Source organism: Elaeis guineensis, chromosome 14 (assembly GCF_000442705.2).
Source record: "Elaeis guineensis isolate ETL-2024a chromosome 14, EG11, whole genome shotgun sequence".
Lineage (NCBI taxonomy): Eukaryota > Viridiplantae > Streptophyta > Magnoliopsida > Arecales > Arecaceae > Elaeis > Elaeis guineensis.
This window is the reverse complement of record NC_026006.2, coordinates 55,238,188-55,250,912: the sequence shown is the minus strand read 5'-3', so window position 1 is coordinate 55,250,912 and position 12,725 is coordinate 55,238,188. Positions and strand designations below refer to the sequence as shown.

The following is a 12,725-nucleotide window of genomic DNA, read 5'->3' as shown; positions in this document are numbered from 1 at the left end:
GGTCCCCATCCGCCATTAATTCTCCACTCCGGGGGCAAATCCGTCGTTCAATTTCTTTTCGGCAACGAGGCCTCCTGGCACGCACACCACTCCGCAGTACAAACGCTACTTAAAAAAAAAAATACCTTAATTAAAATAATAAGAATAATAAAAAAATTTAAAGAAATAAAACCCCCCTCCCACACCCTTTATTTCTTCTCTTCTATTCTCTCCCTTCTGTTTTTTTCTCTCCTTCTTGCTCTGTTCCATTCACCTCCGCACTTCGTCGAATACCTCCCCGTCGCGGACGAGCGCCGCGCGTCTTCTCCGCTTCTGGACGTCCCGCGTTTTTTCGGTCTCCTGCCGGTGGGAGGGGGAGCGGATAGGGAGTTGGCGGTGGGTCCCGTTTGATGGAGTGATCGGTTGGAGGGAGGAGAAGGTGGTGGTGGTGTTGGTTTGGGGGAAGGGGGATGGGGAGGGTGGTGTTTGGGGTGGCGTTGGGTTGCGCGGTGGTGACGTGCGCGATCGCGGCGGTGCTGGTGGGGCGGCGGGCGCGGAGCCGGCGAAAGTGGCGGCGGGCGGTGGAAGTGTTGCGGGAGTTTGAGGAAGGGTGCGTGACGTCGATCGGGAGGCTCAGGCAGGTGGTCGATGCCATGGCGGTGGAGATGCACGCCGGGCTTGCGTCCGACGGGGGAAGCAAGCTCAAGATGCTCCTCTCCTTCATCGATAGCCTCCCCAATGGGTATCCCTGCCTTTTCTTCTTGATACTTTTTTTGATATTTTCTTGATTTTTTCCCTTTTTGTGTGAAGAAAGATCTTGAAGTATTCATCGGATTCTTGGTTCTGATTTCCTCTGGTTTTGTTGGATGATGTCTGTGTTTCAATGGAGACTTCGTCGCATATGTCATGGGATACTATATTCTTTGTTTCTTTATGTGGTTGGGAACTGTTTTGGAGTTCTCTGTTATTTCTCTTCTGTATCGCGGTGATCTGGGGATGCAACAGAACTGCTTAATCTTAGTTGGGCGTGGTTCATTTTATTTCTGAGGTTGAAAAAGGTCTTCTAATTGATTTGTATGGGTTTGGTTGTGCGGTCGAGGTGTATGGGTTCCATAATCTGTTACATTATATTTTGGCTGCTTGTATCGGTTAGTATTTATGTTGTTATTGCTGAACTTTGAGGCAATCAGCAGTGGATGGTTTGTGTCATGCGTCGATGTCTCTGGAAAAGAAAGTTTAAGCGTAATGCTATGCAGTGCTACTCTGTTCACCATCCAACATGGCAGGATGGGATTAGTGTGATTCCTGGTGGTTGGGCGAATTAGCAGGCTCCATGTTAGTGCCATGTTGGAAAGCAGACATAATGGCGATGAGTAGCATTATTCTATGTTTAGATGCAGTACATTTGCAAACATTATTTTTTAATATATTTCAGATGGCCTGCTTTTTCTTTGCTGCATATGTGTTACCACTTTTAAAACGAGTTTACTGGTTTAAATTATCCTAAATATTGTCTTGATTTAGAAGAAAGTTGTAAATTAATGCATGAACTGTCTGATTCATCATGGTTTTGGCATGGAGTGATTCATGTTGACTTATGCTGTATGCTCATTAATAAAATTATATTTTTCTTGCTGATTTACCATTCTATGTTTGCAATATGGTTAGCCACAGGTTTACCATATAAAGCCCAACAACTATGAAAATATGCTTAAGGGTAAAATAACAGAAATGAATGGTTTTGAAATGCTACTCATTGGCTAACTACATCCATTCTAGGTAATTTTGTGTTATTGTGGTTCATGGTCTTCATCATATTGAGCTGTTTGTGAACAATATATCAATCAACTTGGTAGATGTTTACTCCTTGCTATTGGGCTGTAGTTGACGAAGTTCTCAGTTGACATGGATTGTTAGAAATGCATTGGTGGAGGTTGGAATCGTGGTGATGTGAATAGAGATGACAACAAAGGGGAAGAAAAGGGGGGTGCTTTTTGTAAGATAGCTTGTCTTGCGTGTTTTTTTTTTTTTTAATAAATATACTAAAACCGTCATAGATGGGGTATCTATTTGTTGTTATTCTTAAGAAGTCGAAGTTTCTTAAAAATCATTTTCTGTGCAAGCATCTATATTCAAATTTGACTCATTAATTTGCAATTTGTGCAATATGGACTTATATGACCATCCTTGCATATGGATCTTGTCATCTTCCTTTACTTGAACTGTTATCAATTTGGTAGGTTTCCTTACTCACCAACTAACCTTTTAGCTTTCATTCAAGGCCATTTCTTTTCTAAAATTTTGCTGGCAAAGAATTGGCACTTGTTTGTGTCATTAGGTTGGCAGCAGCTGGTCCCCTCTTTTTTTTTGGGTATGTGACCAACCTTCCGTTATTGCACAAGGCCTGGATAGTCATGATTTTCACTTGAATAACATAATGTAGTATTCTGTAGATCTTGTTCAACATGTGGAAGATATATTTTTCTTAATTTCAAATTACAACTTGGACTAGTATCTGTTCTGTCAACTGGTGCCACTACAATGTGAAAACCATGCATACCAAATGTTTATGTAATTTTAAGGCTAAAGCTGGGTTTTCCTAACCGGCATTAGTACAATGTTTGGGTTTCTAAATTCGACTTTTATGTAATGTTGAAGGTAATAAGGTCACAGCTGACTTTACATTCAGAGGGAAGGAACCAGTATGCTGGTTCAGTGTTGTCTTTTGTTACATAATGGTGTCACTGGATGGACCACTTGCCAACAATCTAATTTTCATGCAATGGTGTTGAATATGGGCTATTTTGATTCTTTGTTTAGTCATAGAGTTTGTGTGGGAGGGGAGGGAGGGGGGAGTTGATTGTTTGGATTCACTGGATGGACCACTTGACAACAAACTAATTTCCATGCAATGCTGTTCAATATGGATTCTTTCTGGTGTTATTCAAGATGCTGCTTTTTCCTTTTCTATTTCTAAAATAATGTCTTTTCTTTTCTTTCTTACAAGATTACCTTTATATTGATAATAAAAAGATCTTGTTCTTACATTTGACCTTTTTTAAACAGGAATGAGATTGGCACTTACTATGCTCTCGATCTTGGAGGAACTAATTTTAGAGTATTGCGGGTTCAGCTTGGAGGAAGAGGGTCAATGATCTTGAGTCGCCAAGTTGAATGCCGGCCAATTCCCCAAGAACTAATGAACGGTACAAGTGAGGTAATTCAGACTTAGATTTTAAACTTTGGATCCTCTCAGTTTTATTTGTTTATGGTTATATTATATTTGTTACATCCTCGTTAATTTCACTGTCTTTCATGCAGGGTCTGTTTCATTTTATTGCAGTGACGCTCAAACAATTTGTTGAACAACAAGAAGATGATGATTCTGAGAAAAAACCTGATGAGAAAAAGGTGCTTGGATTTACGTTTTCTTTCCCAGTTAGACAGATGTCTGTATCTTCAGGCATTCTTATCAAGTGGACTAAAGGATTTTCAGTTGAAGATGCTGTAAGTTGTTTTTTCCAAATCATTTATTTATTTAAATGTCAACTTGTTGCAGGTCTAATAGTTGCTTAAGTTATAGTTCTACTTTGTACGTTGATCATATTTCTTTGGTTACAGTTTGTATAGTGTGTTCATGGTTCTTCTTTTCTTTTCTTTTCCTTTTCAGACAGTTGTACTATATTCATGAACATGAATGATCTTGCTCATGGAGTGAAATTAGATATGCTCTTTTATTTTTATTAATTAATTGTAGTGCAATATACAAATCGAAAGGTATTTTTTGTTGGGTCAGTTCGTCAATATATGAATATAATATTCCGAAAAATAGAATATTAAACTAATCTTTAATAGTAAATTCCAAGTTTCAAACTTTTTTGATATATTATTTATCAAACTGAAAATTGTTCTGGCAAAATAAGATATGCTTCATTAAGATGTGCTATTATTTTTTGCATGAATTACTAAATAAATTGAATGTTATGTAATGTGGATAATAAACTAGTTTATTTCCATGATACACATACACATATACATATATGTTTTAATTTCGGGTAAAAATTTGCGCATGTTAATATGCTAACCTTTTCAGCATTTTATTAATCCATATATGTGCATCAATTATGACATATATTAAACCTTATTTTAGACTTCCTTCTGTCCCACCTTCATTTAATTCCAATTTGTTGTACATGTCTTGGCAAGTACGGCACTACTATGAATATTTAGAGCTCCTCCATCTGCTTCAGTGAGAACTTACAGCAAGCTACAAGAAGTTCTACCATGACTGCAAACATATTTCATTATAATAAGCTTAATTTGAGGTCTACATTGGTGTTATATATATATATATATATATATATATATATATATATATATATTTGTTGCATCTTACGCTTCTTGAGAATCTCATATACATGACAAGGTTTTGGGAGTTAATACATCTGAGTTCATGAAATAACAACTTATAGGTGATTTTTTGGTGAACTTTTTTTTTTTCACTTAGTTCTGACTATTTTGATTCTTCAGTGGAACTTGCAATCTTTCTGTGTATGTTGTTATCTGATGTTGCTAATTTATTCTCATAGCTTGTTTTAAAAAGATTTCACCAATCACCTGTGTGGAGCTGTTGTTCTAATGATTATTAGGTAGTTACCTTTTGTATTATAGCGAGTCTTTTAACTTTATTAGTATTTTTACTCAGTTATATTATTGAAAGTTGCTTGGGTGTAGGATTGTAATTTATGTGTTCTACGTATAGTTTCAGGAACTTATGTGCATGCTTAGGTACATCTTCTGTATATTTGCTTAGGTACATTTCCTAATATGTCATCTATTGGTCTGGTTCATTGATTGTAGTTCAAATTCACATATGTATAAATTAACTAATGCCAGGTTTTGTAATCTAGGTTGGAAAGGATGTAGCCCGGTGTTTAGAAGAAGCGATGACCAAAGCAGGACTAAATATGCGGGTGGCAGCATTGGTATGATTTGAGAGTCCTCTGGTTGTTCTAGCTTAACATGTTATGCTAAATTGTGGGGATTATCATTATTATTGCTAAAGTAATTGCTTCAACTTCCTTTTTTGCAAAAAAGACAAATGGATGTACCTGCTCAAAAAACACATGTACAATTGTTACATATATAATGTAAATATATGCATAAAGCCATGTAAGTATTTCTAGCTTTATAAACTAATATACAATCACATGCTTCCTGTAGAAGAGCCAACAACATTCTAAATATCAAAGAACATATTTTTTTAAGCTGTTAGCTGTTTAAAAAATGTTCTTGTAATTAAAGCAATTGCTAGGCGGGTATGGGTGTGATATATCTTTGTTTTGGTTACAGTTATTTTTGGATCATACCACTACTTATATCAACTTAGTTGTTGGGCTTCTAACTTATTTCGTTGTTAATTTGTGCTGAACTGTTTATTAACATGGAATTTAATTTCAATTATGCTTTAACTGCAATTATTCTTCCATCCGTGTGGGGTTTTTTGGCATTTGATATCACCATGTTTCTGCTTTTGTTTTTTGAGTAACCATCCATATCCTATTTTTATGGCTGGTCATTTGTTCAATTTGTAAGAAACATCTCAGGCTAGATGTTTTGAGGTTCTAGAGTTAAAAATGTGCTTTCAAGTCCTTAGCTTTTATTTTATAAGAGTAAATTTTAAAATAACATTCATCATACCGGGGTGGTTGTGGTTTTTTAGTCTTTTAGATGCTCTGATGGCAAGAGAGATGAACATTTACATGAGGTTACAGGAAGCATTTATATTCTCAAAAGGGGAGGGAATGTCACAAAAATGTTATTGAATAGTAATAAGGAGTGAAAGAGGGACATGACACTTGCATATCTTATAGTAGCCCTAGCAAACTTAATGCTGTTATATTGATTTGCTTGGATAGTATGTAGTTAGGAAAAGCCTTAACATTTTTGTTCCTCATTCATGGATTAGATCCTTTATGTAATGCTACAATTCATGGGAACTGGCATGATGATGATGTAGGGTAGGCTTACACACCAGTTTCTAGTGAGGCTGTGAAACATAAGGACTCACAGATTGCTCATGACAGCACTTACCAGAAATCACATCTTAACTTCAGGGATCTACTCCTTATCTCTTGTGGAACTTGCAGAAACTGAGGCCTTAAGAAACTATGGACATTGTCTTAAAACATAGATGATTGTTAAAGCTGCTTCTTGCAAGGAATTTGAAGACATGGTTGCTGGAGAAAGCAAGCAACCAAAGTAATTAAGATATGAATATCCAGTACAACTAATAACAATTGTTTGTGAAAGTCCAAAGATTCTGAAATTGTTGGTACTGACACAGGACTCCAATATTACTGTGTCAAAAAAAAGTTTTGAGCTTGTGAGAGGCTTGTGGGGAGAGCAGAGAGGGGGTGGGGTTTTGGCACCTTCTCTTCTCATTTTCTTCACATAAGAAGTTTCGGTTTCTTCCAAGGACCTCATTGCATATATGCTTCTATCTAATCCTCTCTGACATTAAGGTCTCTGTTACGGCTGGAACTTTTCTTCGAGGTTCATGACTGCAGATCTTGTTTGCCTGTGTCATTGAAAATAAAGTTTGTGGGCTTCATCCTTTACATTGGATCTGTTTGTGATGGTGAAGCAGTATGTGGTTTTTCCAATGGTGCAGTCATGCTTCTTAGGTTATATGGGGAAAAGAAATGATATGCACTTATATTTGGATCTTTTCCAGAATGCACAGTCTGTTATATGAATAGTGCATCTGCTGACAATAAGATTGGTGATCTGAAATTCATTTTATAGGCTTGTTATTCTGCTACTAAGAACTTATAATTGGGAGCTTTTCGTGATCTTTCGGGGAAAGAAGTTATCAATTAGCAGTTCCTCCAGATTGTACCTATGCAAGCAATGAATAATTGTTGTCTTGCTTCTTGAATTAGAAAATAACAGGCAATAGAACTTTGGAAACTGTCAGATGGAGCCTGAAACTATTGCAAACAACAATTAGTGCCTCTCTGTGGCTGGCCTGTTGCTTTGACTGTAAGAATATCAAAACGTTTATGATCTCCTTGTACATGTTACTATAATAGTAACTTTGAGCTGTCCAATCGAGGCTGTGTTTGTTACGAGTATTTTGATCACAGTAGTGTTGCCTACTTTATGATGGCTGGTATAAATAATAGAGGACCTAGATATAAGAATAAAAAGATGCTAGATTAAGGGCGATAACTTTGCTCATCAAATAGATGAATGGTTTGAACATAATTTAAGTTATCAATATAGGATAATTATATGATAAGAAACTGGAGGGAGACTTTCCCAGTCGAGGATGGCATCATGAAAGTCATAAGCTGAACCATTTTTTTTTTCCTTTTGGGCTTCGTATGAGAGATCCCCAGGTGCTCTTTGATAGCAAAAGAGATGAAGTCCCAGAGATCGGTTTTTTTGGGGAGGGAGGCACAAGTCAATATCTTAGAATAGGCAAGAAGAATTCGAACATGATGTGGTGTTTCATGTATAGTAAGGAAAATTGGAGATGGTTTTTGTTAACTATTCTCAACTGTTTCTAAAAAAGGTGAGAGGTGTGTAGACTAACACCACAACAAACCATTACCATGCTAGACCAAGGTATGCCGCCTCTCTATTGGACCCCATACTGGCACCAATCTATTACTATGTCGGTACATCTGGTATGGGGACTGGTTGGACATATTGACACTCGGTACACCCCTTGTACCGCATTCCAGTTCAATACTAATACAGTTTGGTCGGTACGCACCAGTACCGACTGGTGCAACATTCCTTGTACTAGACCATTGGAGGGGTGAGTGCCAAGTCTTCATATGCTGCCAAACCTTGGAGTTTGGATCAATGAAAACTAGAATCACTGCTTTTGGTGGGAGATTTCTTGGATACTCTTTGATATTGTTGTCTGTTAATTACTAGGATGTCATGCCGAATATTAAGGGACATTTCTGACCATCCTTCTACCTATGCTATTAATGTTGTCTGACTCTGTTAAAATTGTGTAATGCATAGTAAATTAAGAATTGTGTGTATAGTAAAATAAGGATAGTTATGCAATATGTGGCTAAAGTAATTAATTTTACAACCTTTATGTCTGTGAGCAGGTGAATGATACTGTGGGTACATTAGCTCTTGGTCACTATTATGACGAGGACACTGTGGCTGCAGTGATATTTGGAACAGGCACCAATGCCTGCTATGTGGAACGCACTGATGCAATTATCAAGTGTCAAGGCCTGCTTACAAATTCTGGAGGCATGGTATCTTTTGTTTGTAACCTGAGATAGAATTACTGCATTGGTAGAATGCATGTCCCTGTGATGGTTTAGAATATCTGCTTATAAGTGTCTATTACATTGCTATGCTGATTAGGTTGTGAACATGGAATGGGGAAATTTCTGGTCATCACATTTACCCAGAACTTCTTACGATATTGCTCTAGATGAGGAGAGCCCGAACTGTAATGATCAGGCAAGATCCTGCTAATGTTTTTTACTTATGTAGTTGCACATTTTTCAGCTGAGAAATATTATGACACACCATCCTTACTACAGGGTTTTGAAAAAATGATTTCTGGAATGTATTTGGGTGACATTGCAAGAAGGGTGCTTTATAGGATGGCACAGGAGTCAGATATATTTGGAGATGGTGCTTATAATTTGTCTATGTGCTTTATCTTAAGGTATGTAACTGGTGGCTGGTGGTATAACGTTACATGTCATTGAATACCTGCTGCACAAAATCATGCTTGCAGCTTATTACTCATCTATGATGACACTTTCAGCTAATTGTATTGTTCTTTTGCTTTTTTTTTTTTTTTTTTTTGTGTGTGTGTGTGTGTGTGTGTGTGGTTTCCTTGCTGAAGAATTATTTGATCATTCCAAGAAGAAAACTGTTTGCCAGCATTGCTAAAGTCGTTTTATGTTTACCTGCCACTATATTCTTGCATATTTTTTGGTTGCATCCTTAAAAACTTGACATAGAATTCCTTGAACTAGTTCAGCTCACTGTTATTAAGAAACCCCACCTGATCATTTCTATTATTACTTGTGGTTTCTCACTTATCTCTTTGGCACTGCTATTTGCTTACATGCTTCCATTTAATGCATGTTTTGTTTTATGTGGGTGTTGTACTTCTTTTTGAGGACCCTTACACCATCTTCTTTAGAAGCCTGTAGCATAGGTATCAAGTTATGTTCGTCACCTGCAAGGATGTCAATTCTAAGCAGCTTTTATGATGCCTAGCTGTACTGTATGTAATACATATACGAGACATTTTCTCAAGACCTTGAATCATTAGTGTTTGATAGAGCGGTTATTTATCTAGGCGGAATAGTTAGGCCTTGTTTCTCAACTACATGTTATGCCTTCTCCGGTGATTGCAATGACTTCTTTGGATGCTTGAGACCTGCTTCATAGCTGATATTTCCTCCAATGTGAGTCAGAATTTTGCCTAAATGATTGGTCCTTAAGCACTGATTAGGGAAATGCCATTACTTGATGAGGAGTTCTGAAGTTGTGCAGTGATGGCAATGAATTTTTGTGTCTAGCATGCATTGTTCTTGCCGTCTGTATGATTCACGCTGTAAGTGCTATTTCTATGTCAGTCAGTTCTGGAGTTTGTTGTTTATAATTCCTGGAATGAATTCGAGACTTGAGGTAGGAGTATCTGGAAGATGCAATGTGCATTGTTTGCTAGTATGATGGTAAATGCATGATATGTTCATGGCAATGATGCAATGATGATGCTGTCAGGATGATGCTAACCATACCTCACAAGATGTAAAAATATGTGCGCCCCCCTGCACCCCTCCCCAACCCTTTTCTCTTCTTTTCTGGTCAAGGCATGGTATGTGCATGGTAACGATGAAAAAAGTGATTCATGAAAGTCAGAAGAGGTGCAGGGGGAGAGAATTTGTACATGTAATGGGAATGCAAGATTAAAAAAACTGTCCTTGTTGCATAGAAGGATAATAACATTTTGTCCTGAACATCGAAGACTACACCAGGAAGAAACGATATAGAGTGAGATGATTAGAAGTTCTGTAGAGATGGGTTTATATTTTCTTTAAGTTGTAATTGCAGCCTATTTTGGGTGAAATCAGTTGGGGATTATGAGATATACAAAATAGTGCGAGAATTATATTTGTATAATTATGACATAATAATCAATCTTAATATCTTATATCTGTAATTCCTGTCTTTATCTTATTGACAATGAAGGTCTATTTGTTTGAATAGCATGTTTGTGCTTTGACATATTTATAATATTATTTTGTGGAAGTGTTTATGGTTAAATTAAAGAAGCATTATGTAGACAATTTGTAATGCATAACAACAAAAAATTACTTTTTTAAACAAAAAATTGTTCTCCCACTTTCTCATGCTTTTGATGATTTGTTTGACTAAATATTGTAAATCATTTTCAAGAATTTATCATTTTTGTCTTGAAACGTAGATGGATAACTTGGAAATGAAACATATTTTGGTTAAAGGCAAGGCAAATATGAGGTCTGAAACTGAACTGTCAAACCTTGAGTAATATAAATTAACCTTGAAAATTTTCTTCGCTACATTGTATCAGTGGGCAGTATGGTGTTCTTTGTATCAAATTGAAAATTATGCAGATAAGTGGACAGCTACTATTATGTTCTTCGGTCTTGAAACTGCTGTGCAATTATACAATTTGGATGCAACTACCATGCTCCTGTACTAGCAATCTCTCTCTAGTCCAACCCCATCTGGGAGTGCATTGCAAGTGCAGTGTCAGACCCCTTCACAACAATTGGTGTTGACATAAATGAAGCTGTGCTTATGTTTGGACTATCCAACAAAAAGCTTTTTAGAAGTCATAAATTTTTTTATAGAATCTTTATTTTACTGATATTGTAAACCAATAGTGAATACATTGTCAGCATGATACTAGCAAGTTATCAACATAATAAGATTTTTGAGTTTATTTCTGATCCGATTTCAACAAATCAAAAAGCCGTTAATCCTTCTCAATTTCCCGTCTCAACAATTTAGGACGCCCTTGATGGCTGCTATGCATGAGGATGATTCTCCTGACTTGAGAGAAGTAGGAAGAATACTGACAGAAAGTCTGCAGGTATTTAGCAATTAAAATACTCAATTGTGTTCGTTTGCATGCATGCCAATAATTCTGTGGTTCTTTTCTTTTTCACTGATGGATGTTATTTCAGATTCCTGATGTCTCATTGAAGGCACGAAGGCTTGTAGTAAGAGTTTGTGATGTGGTGACTCGAAGAGCTGCCCGATTAGCTGCTGCAGGTATTGTTGGAATATTGAAGAAAATAGGACGAGATGGGAGTGGTGGAGTTGCAAGTGGAAGAACTAAAGGCAGACCAAGGAGAACAGTTGTTGCTATCGAGGGAGGACTTTATGCTAATTATTCAATGTTCAGGGAGTATCTCAATGAAGCCGTGGCCGAGATCTTAGGGGAGGAGGTTGCCCAAAATGTGGTTATCCGGGTAACAGAGGATGGATCAGGAATAGGAGCTGCTCTACTTGCAGCGACATATTCATCAAACCGATAGAGATTCTCACAAATGTGAATTGTATCCTACTGTGCAAATGTATAAAAAAAAAAAAAAAAGTTTCATATTATATAAAGTTGGTGTTGTGCAGTATCTCCTGGCCTCTTGTAGCTTTCTGTATGGCTGTGGGCTGACTTTTGTTCGTGCATGTTGCTCGGAGCATTTTGCCTTGTGACGTCAAGATCCACTCAGGTCTGAGATGGCTTACGTAAGTTCGGGGTGGCGAGAGCCTGATGTAATGTGGGCGCCCAAGTCTAAAGCTTGGTAAGCCCAGGGAATTGGGAATCGAGCATTACTGCAAGGTTGGTGAAAGGCACGTTTGATGCAGTTTTGGCCGTACGTATTTGTTCATGGGTAGGTGGTGGGGTCCAGATCATCCCTTTTTCTGATTCCAATGGGAATAAAGGAATGCATCAGCCATTCATCATATTCGCATTAGGATATTGCTCAACTATTCCAAAATAAGAAACATATATACTTTCACCAATAATGCCCCACCTATATATATATCTATTGAGTTTTGGATGGCAGTCATACAATATGTTTCACCAATAATTCCAAGAATTTTTTTTTTTTTTTTTAAATCAATACCCAGGATTTGGACTCTGGACCTTCTGAAGGGAAAACGCTTGGGACCGAGGCTTTAAAAAACTCCATACTTACCGACCTACTTTAATCCCATAATAAATGAGCAAATTAGCAGTAGAGGCAGAATGAAAACAAACCTTGCACATTGTTTTTCCCTTATCACAGGACTGAAATGTAAAACCTCTTGGATGACCATGAAAGAAGAACACCCATTAACATTACAAATCTTATGTCCTCATTATGTAATCCGTTGCATAAAAAATTATCTTTTTTCCCTCTACTTGCGCCGCGATCTCCAACCATTTTCTGCCAGGGTTTCTCATTATGGACACATCAGATAAAAATAAGAAATGATTTGGGAAAAACAAAATAAAGTAGGAAAAAAAAAAGAAACAAAAAACAAACCCTTTTTTTTTCTCCCAAAGCAAAATGGAGGAGAAGAGGTGGTGTCTGAGCTCTTTGTCGTTGAATCTGATGGTTAGGCTTTTGTTCTTGACGGAGATCGTGGAGATCTGCCCCACCACCACTCCTCCCTCGATCTTGTCATTTTCGTCCATCCCTCGCCACCAC

General features: G+C 37.3%; 1 protein-coding gene across 1 annotated transcript; it reads left to right on the top strand.

The window, feature by feature from the left end:
- The first annotated feature begins 206 nt into the window (after positions 1 to 206).
- LOC105057669 (hexokinase-3) lies at positions 207 to 11,660 on the top strand. The gene is made up of 9 exons (XM_010940347.4): positions 207 to 721; positions 3,046 to 3,196; positions 3,301 to 3,486; positions 4,890 to 4,964; positions 8,115 to 8,270; positions 8,383 to 8,481; positions 8,565 to 8,692; positions 11,038 to 11,119; positions 11,214 to 11,660. Exons 1-9 carry the CDS (start codon positions 450 to 452, stop codon positions 11,565 to 11,567), a joined length of 1,503 nt encoding a protein of 500 aa, XP_010938649.1. The 5' UTR covers positions 207 to 449; the 3' UTR covers positions 11,568 to 11,660.
- Positions 11,661 to 12,725: the final 1,065 nt, after the last annotated feature.